Source organism: Podarcis tiliguerta (assembly GCF_965153285.1).
Source record: "Podarcis tiliguerta genome assembly, chromosome: 4".
Lineage (NCBI taxonomy): Eukaryota > Metazoa > Chordata > Lepidosauria > Squamata > Lacertidae > Podarcis > Podarcis tiliguerta.
In genome coordinates, this window is record NC_139537.1 from 61,934,029 (window position 1) to 61,948,348 (window position 14,320).

The 14,320-nt window shown below is 39.6% G+C and overlaps 2 protein-coding genes across 9 annotated transcripts in view; one reads left to right on the plus strand and one right to left on the minus strand.

The window, feature by feature from the left end:
- The window catches only part of CNKSR2 (connector enhancer of kinase suppressor of Ras 2), a 262,387-nt gene that overhangs the window by 23,760 nt on the left and 224,307 nt on the right, over positions 1–14,320 (minus strand). For 6 of the 8 annotated variants that reach the window (XM_083439388.1, XM_083439384.1, XM_083439391.1 and 3 more), the window contains 2 exons: positions 9,888–10,084; positions 3,011–9,155 (listed from right to left, as the gene is read on the minus strand). In XM_083439388.1, the coding sequence (XP_083295514.1) occupies positions 8,940–9,155; positions 9,888–10,084 (413 nt within the window). In that variant the 3' untranslated portion in view covers positions 3,011–8,939. Of the gene's footprint in view, positions 1–3,010; positions 9,156–9,887; positions 10,085–14,320 lie in introns of those variants that run through there. The other 2 variants (XM_083439386.1, XM_083439389.1) reach the window with 2 other exon arrangements.
- KLHL34 (kelch like family member 34) lies at positions 9–4,686 on the plus strand. Its single transcript, XM_083439453.1, has 2 exons — positions 9–108; positions 694–4,686. Exon 2 carries the CDS (start codon positions 1,223–1,225, stop codon positions 2,996–2,998), a length of 1,776 nt encoding a protein of 591 aa, XP_083295579.1. The 5' UTR covers positions 9–108; positions 694–1,222; the 3' UTR covers positions 2,999–4,686.

Genomic DNA, 14,320 nt, shown 5'->3' on the forward strand with positions numbered 1-14,320 from the left:
TTACTTAGAAATGAGAGCTGTGAAAAAGGCATTTCAATCAAATAGATCCAAAGGTTGTCACAAGCCAGCCAGCCAGCCAGCCAGCCAGCGGGGTGAGTGCATCTGACTGTTTTTAGCCCCTGAGGGGAATTGGATGTCCCAAGACACAGGCGATAAGGACTGATAATCTCTTACTCCTTGTATTTAATTTGACTACATTTGTTTTCCCATTGCAAATCTGCCATGTGATGGACTGTCCAAGGAAGTTCAAGCTCGCTTGGAACTCATTTATGCCTGCATCCCACAATAAACAGAGCTTGCTTTATATGACATAATTTTGGGGCTATTTTTGTCACTCCTTTGAAGAAATGTGTTGCTCGCATGATTTCCACCCAGGTCACTCAATGTCAGATCTTCTGGCTTGCACTCCTTGTAAAATGACTGCTTTCCCCTCCCCTTCTCTCTCTCTCTCTCTCCCTCACCCATCTCAGTTCAGTGCTTGGACAGCTATGACAAGGGGTCTAGTGTTTGCATTCTATTCTGGTCACTGTGAGTTATGGTGATATCATATAAACTAAAGGGTTCCAAAATGCATGTCAAATTAAACCACTGACTAATCCTCATATTTTGCTCGTCTTTCTGCTCCCAGGCTAAAGGTCTGTGTGTCCACAAAATCCTAACACTCTAATCTGTAGGTGCTGATTTGATTTTCAGCTGAAACTTCCTACGAGGAGAAATCACCATACGTGGCTTGTTGGCCCTGGGGGAATAAGAGCTAAACTTGTCTAAGAGTGAAAGACACAGCTTGAGCAAAAGCTGCAGCAAAGTTCAGCCCTCCTCCTTCCATTCGTGATGCACCAGCAGCCACAGAAGGTCTATTTAATCAGCTTAAAGAGAAAGAAAAGCCACGGGAGACATCTGAGCTGGCACAAATCGTCACCTGATGCTGGCCAAGCAAGTGCTCTCATCTCCTGTGGACCATCTCCTGTGCCGGAAACAGAGGTGAGAGAAATGTCTGGAGGATGTTACTGAATTCAGCTTTATGAATGAATGAATGCAGGAGACAATGTGCATTAGCAGGATGCTAAACTGGAAAGGGATGTGAAGGGCTCTATTAAGTTGAAGGAGCAGAGCTGATGGTTGTTCTTCAAGTGCTTCCTCGTCCAGTTGAGTTAATTCACAGCTGCAGTGTCTTTCCTTCTTTTCATTGACAAAAAGGCTTTAGAGCATTTTGTTCTACGCAATGAGTTACTTTCTGTCCTACTGCAAAGGACATTGTGGTTCTGTGTTGTCTCAGTACCAAACCCTCCGCAGTGAAGGCTTGTTGTGTGACATTTTGTTGAAGGTGAAAGAAAATGAGTTCCCTGCTCACAAGTCTTTGCTGGCCTGCTCCAGTGATTACTTCAGGGCCATGTTCAAGAGCTATACCAAAGAATCAAAGGCTGCCATCATTCACCTGCAAGTCATCTCAGCCACTGGTTTGCAACACGTTCTGGATTTCATTTATACTTCTTGGTTGCCTTTGTCTTTTGCCAGCCTGGAAGACACCTTGGAAGCTGCTACCTACCTGCAAGTGTCTGAGGCAATTGTCTTGTGCAGCCAATATTTGGCTAACAATCTTACCCTAGAGAACTGCTGCTTTTCTGCCAATGTTGCTGCAAGATTCTATCTTCCAGATGCTTTGTCAGCTGTAGAAAAATATCTCATTTTTAATTTCTGGAAACTCCTAGACCTTGATTTTGCAGAACTGCTAGAACTGAATTTCAGATCTTTGAAGGCAGTAGTTGAATGTTCAGAGCTGCCTATGGTGAAAGAATCTAATTTGCTAGATCTATTGCTGAAGTGGCTGAAGTATGATAAATTGAGGCTGACACATACAACTAGCTTATTGGAACACATACGATATGGTCTTATTCCTGTGGAAAATCTGAGAAAAGTCTACACTCAATCAGAAGTGCCTCTAACAGCACCCATAAAATGCTTAATCATAAAAGCAATAAACTACCACTCATTCGTCTTTAGGCAACCTATCCTACAGGATAAGTACAGCACACTGAGAAACCAGAAGACGTGGATTATCCTGCTTGGAGGTATGATTCAACATGAAGGGCCCAGCAGGGATGTGGTGGCTTTTGATGTTTACAATCACAAATGGCAGATTTTAACACAGGTGCAGGATCGACTACAAAATCACTGTGTGTGTACAGTTGGAAACTTTCTGTATGTGCTAGGTGGAGAAATAGAAGATTTGCAAGGTGAAACGAAAAGTCCCACTCTAACAGTGACAAACAAAGTCCATCGCTATGACCCCAGATTTAACAAGTGGATACAAATCAACGGGATGCTAGAAAAAAGATGCCACTTTTCTTGTTGCATCCTAGAAAACACCATTATTGCAATTGGCGGTCAAGGTGAGGATGGATCGTTACATTCATCTGTCGAAGCCTACAACATTAGCCGAGACACATGGACAAAAGTTCGAGATTTGCCATGCAAAATCCACGGTCATGCCGGCACTGTTTGCAAGAATAACATTTATATATCAGGTGGCAAATGCACAAATCAAAGTAACACAAGTAAGGATTTGTACTCTTTGAGTACACTAGAAGGGCAATGGAAAAAGCAAGCCCCCATGAGCATTGCCCGGTTTGGGCATCAGATGGCCACCATAAGAGATTGCATCTTTACATTTTTAGGCCTTTATGAACCATTCTCTGAAATTGAAAAATACAATCCCGACCAAAATCAATGGACTCGTCTAAGGCCATTGGTCTATGATCGATTTAGTTATGGTTTGGCAGTAGTGGAGGAAACTGCCCTTCTCATTGGGGGGAAGAAGTGGCAAGATTCCCAGGAGATTCCAACTCAGGATGTGGTGGGCTATGATATAGACAATGACTGTTGGGAAGAAATATGCAAAGCTTCGTTGCCTTGGTATGGATTGCAGTGTGCTGTGCTAGAGCTTTCTGAATTACTAGATGCTAAAGACATTCAACAACAAAAGAGACTAACTGTTTAGGTAACAACTCACCATAAAATGATCTGCAAGGACAATTCCGTAACATCTCCAGAATGTCTAAATATTAAAAATGTTGTCCCATTCTATATTAAGAGATAATATTGTGAATCAGTAAATAGGCTTGAATTTTGTATTTCAAATCACAGAGTAAAACAGGCAAAGACTAAGAACTTGTTGCCAGTAAGAGCTGTACATAAACAACTGTTTTGTTTTCAGTAATAACTGTGAATTAATACCTGATTTGCAGAACATAAAGTGAAGGTGTGAAGAAAGAGGCATACTGTAGTAAAAAAAAAATAGAATGGATGAATCCATTTATATGCCTCTTTCTTCATACCTTCACTATATGTTTGAAGGAGGTATTCATTTGATACAGGAATTAGAGGCTGCATAATTGCATCATGTTATTGCATTGTCCACATGATCCCAGTTCATTTTTTTAGTAGTGCCAAAGCTTCAGAATGGGGGAAAGCACTGCAAACTGCACAAAAAAGCAAACAAAATGTTGCACTCCTTAAATCTCTGTCGTGCTTCCCATTTTAATTGGTGAAATTTTGAAACAGTTGTTCTCAGCTAAGGCAAAGAGTTAGCAGCTGGTCTAACTATTATAAGGTTGAGTGGAACATGAAACAATTGTATCTTGTATTCGAGAAATAACACCCTGTACTCTGTGCCCTTTAGGACCATAAATGGGATGGAGATGTTTGTTTCTAGTTGCTGAGTGACTCTGTGCTTCAGCACACTTATAAAAGCTGCCCATGGGTATATTGTGCACGATGCATTTCTGTTTGAAGAGGTAAAGGAATTTTCTGCTTTGACTTCAAAAAGGCATTAGCAGCCTCTTTCTGCATTACTGCCAGGGTAGGATGGAGTTTAGTAGTTTTAAGCCATGCCTCATTCACAGACTTGCAGATATGGTATTTGATTTCAGAGTGTGAAATCTGACTGTAACTTAACTTTATAATTTTAAATATTTGCTTTCAAACACAATCTATTTTATAGCATATCCCTTTAGTCTGAAAGCACTGAAGATGCACTTCTCAGTCTAATGTACAAAGAAGGCAGCACAATGAAAAAAACGATAGCACTCTTTCATGCCAGACAGTCTTACAAGATGAGGCTGAATTTTATGCTTGGAACGAAGTCACAAACACTGTCTACAGCAAGATAACATGCAGGCAGAATTACTGTTGCATAGCAACAGGATGCAGTTGTATAAGATGCCCTATAGGCCAATCCTAAGAATTTGTTGGCATGGTCTCACTCTGTACCAGTGTTACACAGCCAACTGGGTCAAGGAGGGGCACTCATTCTAAAGTTTCTGGGGATCCTCAATTTCCCATAAACCCACCAGTCCCTTGTATAAATTTAAAAGTCTCCTAGCTGTACTGCATTTGTAATCATTTTCTTCCACAGAGAAGCTTCAGTGTAGGAAGAAACATGTAGCTCATGAATATATTTTTTTAACTTCAGGAAAATAGTACAGACATTTTAAAAAATTCCAGGAACGTCTAATGTTATTTGTTGCAATACATATTCTTTTTTTCTATTTTAAGTTTTAGGTTCTTGGTTTGTGTTCATTATGCTGTATTTGACTGTGCTTTTATTGTATTTTATGCTGTGGATACTGTGAGACAGTGTGGCAGGATAATTCAATCAATAAAATAAGAGCAACAGTGTCAGACGATCACACACGTGTGAATTTTATTCTGTGTGTGAAAGAAGCTATGATTGGTCACACCTTTTCAGATTGTTTACTGGAAAGCCTTGAGTAGCCCCAGCTTCACAGCTGTACATTGAACTACTGGTAAATACAAACATTAGCATATGTATCTACTAGATACAACCTTCATACTTTATCAATGAAGGAAGGACTTTATGTGTAGGAGAAACATGTGAGGTAAAGGTCTACACTGATCTTTCACCTTTCTACCCAGAGAAATTTTTGCCTGCAATTTACAACATAAAGCTGTAACCCACAACCTACAAGAATCTTATGAAGCTACAGATTAAAGAATTAGGAACACAAGGAGATGGTTTAGAGCAGAGGTTGTCAACCTGGTCCCTACCGCCCACTAGTGGGCGTTTCAGGATTCTAGGTGGGCAGTAGGGGGTTATACAGCACAAGCTGAATCCTCCTTCCATTGAGCACTGGTGGGGGGTAAGGAAATTTTACCAACCAGAAAGATGCATTCGTGGGCGGTAGGTATAAAAAGGTTGACTACCCCTGGTTTAGAGTCAGACTGTTGCTCTATCTAGTCCAGGGTCAGCTGCAAGCAGATCTCCAGGGTTTGAGATAGGGGACATCCTCAACACTACCCAGAGATGCTAGGGATTGAACCTGGCACCTTTCAGATGCAAAGCATGTGCTTTACCACTGAGCTATGGTCACTTCCTATTTCTATGCAGGATACTATGCAATTCTGGTATGATGCAGGAGTCCTTATTAAACTATTAAGTGATTCTGTTGCAGGTTGATTTTGACCATAAGGCTATGGTTATGTCTAGAAATATCACTTGATGTACATTGTAAATTCATAAAATGCAGAGGGGGGATGCAGCAGAAGTCAATTAACACTATCATTGTTCAAGCATTTTTATGTGAGAAATATACAAAATATCACAAGTTATAACAAACAAATCATGCAGTCAAATAATTTGTTTATACAAAGAGATTCTTATAGATGATATAAATAGTTGATCGGACCTGTAAATTCATACAAATCTTAATGCATGAATTGCCATTCAGTCTTAATTGAATACAGATTTACGTAAAATTAGCTGTAAAAAGGCCACTCTCCTGTACAGTTGTGCAAAGTTTGCAAGACGCTTGGAATCCAAAATGCAGCTGAAAAGAAACAAGAATTCCTTTGATCCTTCTTTTAGTCCCAAGAGCAGAAAATAATTGTGCTCTTAAATGTTTATAAGTACATTCACTGCATTGAACAGACTATAGCTGGAAGCTAGCTGAGAGAGTACAATTCATAAGAAAGAAAGGTTTTAAAAGATGTATCCCATTTGGGGGTTTATCAGCTCATCTCTCAACTGCTCCCATCTGCAGAAAAGCATTAAGAAGCCACAAGGACTTTTTCTTTTGTCACGCTCAGTCTTGGCAAAAATTAAGGTGCTGATAGATAGAGGGCATCTCTAGCCAGGCACAGATGGGTTTAATCATTAATGCTGCAACTTCTGTAGTATCTTTGCTTATTGGGAAGCTGGCTGTATGGGGCATCTCCAGACCAATTTTGTGGCAAGCATGCAGAGTGCAGCCAACCCCCTGCAATATAAGGGTCTCGTGATACGAAGGTACCTAACATTCTTCTGGAGGTGTGAGGAGTGAACTTTGCTTCCTAGCATCTCCCAAACATCATCAGCACAAAACAAAGATTTTTGCTAATGTCATTCAAGGGCGAGTCTGACTGAGGGTGAACAGGCAATATGTAGATCTCATGCATTACCTTCCTCAGATGGTTAAGCTATGCTGGGGAAACTTCACCCATCCCTTTCGCAACACTGGAGTGTCCAGTGCTGCTACTCCTGCCTTGGAAACTACAAGTGGTCACTGTAAGCAGCACCCTCTCCCTCACTACCTCCCTTGGTATTCCAAGGAGAGGGAAACCTACCTCCTGTTACCAAGAGTTTAGATCAGTTCCTTCATCTGCCCACCCTTGTTCACATGTGCTCTGAGAGAGAATACAAAACGAACTGAACTAGACAAGCAGCTTGTCAATTTTATCTCCTTCCTCCCTCAAAAACACACCAGAAGGTATATGCATTTTAGTGCTTGCTCAAGGATGCAGACTATAGGTGTGTATGCATTTATATTGAACGTGGAAATTGATAATGCTACCACCCCCTTCATCTGTGCACTCCAAAAGAAAAAGATAAAATGGAAAAGGCCTGTGTCTATTTAACCCCAATTTTCCTAGCTAAATTTGCTACCTTTTCAACTCCAGGAGTTCCATAGCAAAGGATGGTATTTCTCCCCCAAAATGGTAATGGTGAAGAGACAGAAGGGTGGGATAACACACGATCGCCATGCACATCACAAGCTACACCTCCACATCGCAAGGGCACTAAGTTGTTTCACATCTGGAAAGGCCTGCACTGGACCTCTTGCACTGGAAACTCAAAGATTACCTGCAAATCAGACAATGGGATGACAATGGAAAATAAATGGGAGTGCAATAGTTTGGGAGAAACATTGTATGGATTCTGAGGAACGCACGAATGAGAAGAAATGTTAAAGTGCCACTGGTTACAGTCATGCCACTTGTGCTAGCATAATAATCAGTTTCACATGGCATGCAAGTAATTCTGTATTAATATGGATCTTGTTTTGGATAGAGGAATATCCCATTGAGCCTTCTTTCTGCTCAAAGCCTATTTATAATGATTTCTGGAAATTTTGTATGACTGAATTTGCATATAATGCTAAGCCACAGTTTATTGCTGTGCGGAGAAGCTTCAACGAGCGTGATGTCAGGCACATGTATGCCACCTCCCCCACCTCCTCTCGATGGAAAGATGACTTCTGGCAAGCATAGTTTCATTTTTAAAGAATCTAGGCTTATAGTTATGTTGAAACCAGGGATCCTAGTTTAAAACAAACCCTGGCTTCATAATGCATTGTTTGAAGCTGAACTATTAGGAAACTGGCCAGTTTGTTTTAAATCAGGATATATGGTATGAACATGACTTTAATCCAAGATTCTTTAAAAGTGGAAGTAAACTAGTCAGAAGTCCTCCTCTGGCTTACAGGAGAAGGAGAAGGGATGGAGGCATGTATGAGCCTAACTCTTTGCTCAAGCTCATGGGGCCTTTTCATGGAGCACTACGGCATGTTTTTGTGTTATGTGGGAAAGCAGCCTATTAAGGAAACTGAGAACCACATTAATTGTGTATGGAAATTTATGTATTTTGATAATGTGCTGAACCCACCCACCTATGCCCCCTTCCTATTTACCAGAGTTTTCAGAACGTCTCCTATTTAAAGCAGGAATTTACGTGAGCTGGCACATTTGAAACATTTTAAAGTTTGACTTAAACAAAAAAATCACTGAATGGAAACTTTTGGCTAACAGTACAATATTTTTTTTCTGCAAAAGAGTCAGAAGAGGCCAACATAGGGCAATAATATTGTCCAGTCAGGTCTCTGCCATAACTGAAACAAAGAGAGCCCTTTATCCTCAAATTAAATCTATGCTATAGATTGTCTGTTAACCATCTCTCAAAAGACTGGAAAAAACGAAACTTTGACTGTTTAATATATAATCTAAGCTTATGAAAGTCCAGTTTACCCCTCTTATTCCCTGACCGTTTTTTAAAACGCAATCCTAATCACAGCATTATACTTTTTTTCATTTTTTAAAATATCTAAAATATTCCACCAAATATAAAAGTTTAATTCCCACACTGGCCAAAACAAAGGCTGTATTTTGAAAGTGTAACTCATTACAACAGTTAAGATACTATTAAAATAGGAAACATATTTGACAATCAGTAATAAAACACTGTTCTTGTGCCATCTTTTCACTTGATAAATCAATGTAATCCTCCAAAATATATACTCATTAAAATATATATATTTTAATCCTTAAAGACAATGGTCACGATCCAAGGAAAGCAACATGCATGTGTTTCTCTTCGGTTTAAAAGTAGTTTAGACTCTTCAGCACCAATATCAAACAAAATGTGCAGGATTCTGTCCCACAAGTGCATATTCCTTCTTTGGATCGTAGCCAGTGTTTGTAAACATAAACATAAACTGAGCATCAGCAGCGTAAAAAGTATGCAAGTATTTATTCGCACAATGACAATGGAATTTTTACTTTACTCATATCATAAACAATAAAATAGATCTCCTGTAAGTCGATATAAAAGCTACTCAGTGTACTTGATAAAGGTCTGAAGTGCCACAAAGAGGCAAAATCATTTTCTTTTATACATGTGTTTCAATATAGGAATGTGTGTGCGCTAAAGAGTCTAGAAGAGCATCAACTTCATCAGAGTCATTTACAAGGTCCTCTGAAGGGTTGTTCTGAGAACTATCCAGAAACAGGTCAAGGTACATTTGTTTCCAGTCTTGAAAGTCTTTAGATGTCAAATCTGGATTATCCAGAATTTTATCTATGATGGCTACTTCTTCTTCTCTGGCCTAGAAGAAAACAAAAAGATCTGTTCAGAATGAGGAACAAAGCACCCTTCGTCTTGTGCCGTTAGCATTTAAAGAACATATCTGACATACCATTGTACTTTGAGATGCCATTTTCAGATAAAAACCCCAATAGCTTCATTTTAAGACCAGTGGGTAGCTCCCTAAAAATATATGAAAACCACTTTGTTTGGTGTTTCGACTAATTTGAATGTTTGCTCTGAATTAGTGATGGTTTGAGATTTTGGAACTTCCCCAAGAAACTTTCCTAAAGTGGTGTATGTAGCTGTGATGGTGTCTGAGAAATCAATTTATCATTACACTATTTACTATGTATTGGCAAAAAGGGAATTCTCAGAGCATGGTACCTGGATACATAAAAAATTCTGTACTCCTATGAGACTCTTGAAAGCTGGACAAAATTATTTCATATTCTGAAGTACACAAAGCAATATGATACTATCTAAATATCTGTGACATCACCAGGCTTATGGATAATGTCTTCATTTACCACAGAATGGACCAGAAGCAGATTAACTCTTCATTCAAATGGGAACTGAGGTAAATGTGTTTGTTGTTGTTGAGAAACAAATGTTTTCTTTCTTTCTTCAAACCTCTTTTGTGTACATCATTTCCCAGTGTCCATCTGTTTTTAAATATGTGCAATATATCCCTTGAGTTCTATGCAGGATACTTATCCTTTTGTGAAATTTGATGACCCCCTAATTAACTCACCTTTAAAGTGCTTTTCAGAATTCGCAACTGGTGCAATTTTTCATTGACTACTGGATCACTGCATCTTTTAATAAAATACCTCTTGTACTCCATTTTTGTAGAAATTTGCTGGTCTCCTAAAGGTGACAAGCTAGCTAGTTCCAAGGACCGATACAAATCTTGCAGGGAATCTGCAGGCTTTTCTTCTATGGTTTCAGCTGTAAGAAACAGAGAAAATTAACTGCATAGTTTGAAAAAAAAATCAATCTAAATCAGTTTCTTTTTAAATTCCATGACAAGGTTTAAGAAGTTTAACTATTCAAATGTGGCAAAAATTTACTGAAATTATTTCCTTACAGAAAAGGCATGAAATGTGTAGATTGAGCAATCCTTGAGCAATCCTTATGCATGCATACATGTATTTTGCAACATGCAGGTATTTATATATGTGTATGCATATATCTCCCCCATACATATATCTCTATACATATACATATACATATACATATACATATATAATGTGGAAAGTCATTGTAAGTTACAAATTCCCAGCACAGGTACATATAAAAAGATAATCATGTAACAATCAATATACAGCTTCTGAATTAATTTGTCACATTAAGATCAAATTTAAAGTCAATCACCTATATCGTGCAAAAACTGTATAAAGTCAGGTGATGAGAACTGTATTGTGCACTTCCAAGGGCACACCCATTGCCCTGTTACATGTTGAAATGGGAGTGTTGTTTGCTGAAATGTATCTATATTTATTTTATAATTGGCTCACAATTCAAACCATGAGGGAAGAGTGGTTGTCTAAAGAATCCTTCCATTGTGCTTGGAAAAAAGATCTAATAGAAGAGGACTAACCTATCAAGTCTGCATTCCTAAACACTCTTACTTAGGGGAAAGTTCCACCAAACTCAGTTTACCTCCAAGTAAACACACATAGGATTACACTGCAGAACTTTCATCCTGTACTCTTTGAGGGCACCAGACTTCAATGAGCACACAGAGTTCCTGCCACAAAAATCTTTTAAATTGAAATATATGAGCCACTGGAGCTCCGTATACATATCAGTTCACACACACTGGTGCAGGAAGAGTGTCTTCTCCAAACAGAAAATGCTCCAATAAAATATCTAAGTCAAGAATTGCTTTCTAGTCTGCACAAATACAATACAGTTGTTGTTGTTTTAAAAATGTACAAATTACTGAAATCAGGCAGGCAAATATGTCTTTCTGCTTTGATTTGACAGGATTCATAACCAAATGCCTCAAAAACATACCAGCACCACAATTCAATGTGTCTAGAGAGTTACAGTTAATGGCATCTCACAGCTTGCCATCATATATATGCCGTGGCTACATCTTTATAATTTAGGAGTGTTTCCCTAAAAATGCAATGGAAACTAAATTGGTTTGCAGTCGAAATTTTGATGTAGAAAAGTGCCTAACGATGTGAGCTGAGAAGTTCCTGATTCAAATCATAACCATGAACTCCTATGATGGCCCTAGCCAAGCTACTATTTTCTTAGCTTCAAACCTTCAGGTGCAATATGGGGATATTAATACTGGCCTACCTTTCAGAGATCTTGTATGAATCACTGAGACAATGTATGTGAATGCAATATATAAATGTTAAATTATCCTAATCTTCTATGTCAGGGTTGGTTTCTTTTTTAGCCAAGACCTAGACAAGGTCTTTATAAATTTGGGTAACTGCAGATTGTCAATATTTTGTGGGAAGGACTGAAGCACAAAGTGAGATATATAAGTTTGCGCAGCTGAAGTAGATTAGAGCACTTTCCCCCCTGCAGCAACCCATCCACACTTAAAAAATAACAGACTTTTTGCAGTTAGGAAAGTGACAGAGAAATGCATTGAAAAGTATGGAATGTACAACTGATCAATGAAAAGACATATAAACACCCCACAGGCAAATGAAGATGAATATATTTTCATATAATCTCCCCACAAACAAATCAGAAGAAATGCTCAAGCATAACTGGACACAGTCTAACCAACCGTCTGTGCTTTGCACAAGCAAATCAGGATTCATAAACAAGATGGTCTGGAGGAGCTCTTTGCTTGTGCATCTAATTCTGGATCCAACTGAAAGTGTTTGTGACATATTGTGGATGTGATTGACAGAGATACTGATCACAAAAGACTGAAGGGGTGGGGAAGGATTAGCATAAAATTAGCCCTACATGTTTTATCTTTCTTCTAGCTTTGTTAGTGTTTTCCATCCTCAGATATTGCTATCTCCAGCCTGATCGATGGAATGATCAGAGGAGTGTTGCTCTGTTATTTATATTATTTACAGACACCACAGAAGAACACAGTATGGACCACTGATGACACCAGTTGCAGCAAGTGGATTGTGCCTTCTTTAACACCTCTTTTCATATAGCCTGTTTATGTTGTCCCATTTGATCCACAGAAAAACTGAGGCTGCCCCACATGTAAAGCTTGGCTCCATTGCTAGAGTTTTGTTTATTAGTCATGTGTGAACATGACAAGAATTAAACTCAGGAACTGCAATGCAAGTTTTAACTTCTGGCCAAAGTCATCAGAATTTTGCATTAAGTGTTTGTAAAATCTGTCATGTGGAAAATAAGAAATTGTTGTAAACTTGAGAAAGAAAAAGAAATAACCTGTTTTAGATAGGAAATGCTCTGAGATACAACCCTAACTCTCTTTCATAGCAGTTTTTTAAAATCCTTCCGCAATAGCTGTATTGCAAATGATAGCAAGGATGGCATAATACGAAAATAAAATAAGTTAAGTTGCAAGAAAGGAGATTCCGACTAAACATTCGGAAAAACTTTCTGACAGTAAGAGCTGTTCAGCAGTACAACAGACTCCCACGAGATGTGGTGGACTCTCCTTCCTTGGAGGTTTTTAAACAGAGGTTGGATTGGCATGTGTCATGGATGCTGTAGCTAAGATGACCCTTGTGGTCCCTTCCAACTCTAAGAGTCTATGATTCCACTTATTCTGTTAAAGGTAAAGGTAAAGGGACCCCTGACAATTAGGTCCAGTCGTGGCCGACTCTGGGGTTGCGGCGCTCATCTCGCTTTATTGGCTGAGGGAGTCGGCGTACAGCTTCTGGGTCATGTGGCCAGCATGACTAAGCCACTTCTGGCAAACCAGAGCAGCACACAGAAATGCCGTTTACCTTCCCGCTGGAATGGTACCTATTTATCTACTTGCACTTTGACATGCTTTCGAACTGCTAGGTTGGCAGGAGCAGGGACCGAGCAACGGGAGCTCACCCCATCACGGGGATTCGAACCACCAACCTTCTGATCGGCAAGTCCTAGGCTCTGTGGTTTAACCCACAGCGCCACCTGTGTCCCTTATTTATTCTGTTACTTATGTGTTAATATACATTCCCAGCTGATTGAGCTACATGGGAATATTACTAAACACAAATGCCAAATACCGGGGGTCAGAACCGAAGGTAGCTTATGTATTTTTATTAACTCAAGAGGGCTGACTCCTGAGTTACGGACTTTAACACATTTATGCTACAATTTTAATTTAGCCTTTTCCTTATCAGTTAACTCCCCCTTTCTCTGTGTTTCATATTGTATATCTTCTACTTTCTCTTTTTCTCAGAATCCCCAAGGTCCCCTTCATGTTAACCATCCTTTTTTTTTTACACCACAGCACAAACTCCCTGTTATCTCTCTGCACTCCATAGCACATGTCGTCTATCACATCATAGTTGCCTCTTCTGTCCTTCCAAAACTGACAGGATTCTCTGCACCCCATGTTGCTCATTTATTTTTTTCTGTGCCCTGTCATACTTTCTCACTTGCCTCTGCTCCACCACAAGGTTCTTTATACATGCTAATTCTGGCCAACTCATCTTCAGAGTGCAATGCCAGCCAGCTTTAATGCCTGGGGAACGGAACAGAGTGAAAACTCCCGAAGACACACAGTCCCCCAAGCTGCCGCAGATTGGCTGAATTAAAAAACGGGTCAGGCGGGAATCTGTGATGCTCCGTGACAGCTGGGGGGAGTGGCCAACAGCCAGGCAGCAATGACAAGGCTCCAAAGGGCATCCGAGCGCCTGTGATGGGTCCCAATAGCTGGCCACTCTTGGACCAGGTAAATGGCCATTGCCGAACACCTTTTCTCTTTCCCCAGCTATCCCTCATATCCTTATGTCTCACTTTACCCCTCTCCACCTTCAGTGATTGGGGTCTTAGGAACTGCAATTATAATCAATCATCTCTAGAAAAATTACCAGCCCCCAACCCCCTGACCTTTAGTTCTTTTCCCACTTACAAGGATGCTGGAATCATTGCTAAGTGGAAATCAGTGTCCAATGGGCTTGTTCCATCCCAACATGTCTTAAAGCTGGAACTTTCACAATACAGTTTGGGCCTTGAATTTAAGTTTCTTGAACAATTTTGAATTAAATAATAAAGACTATATCA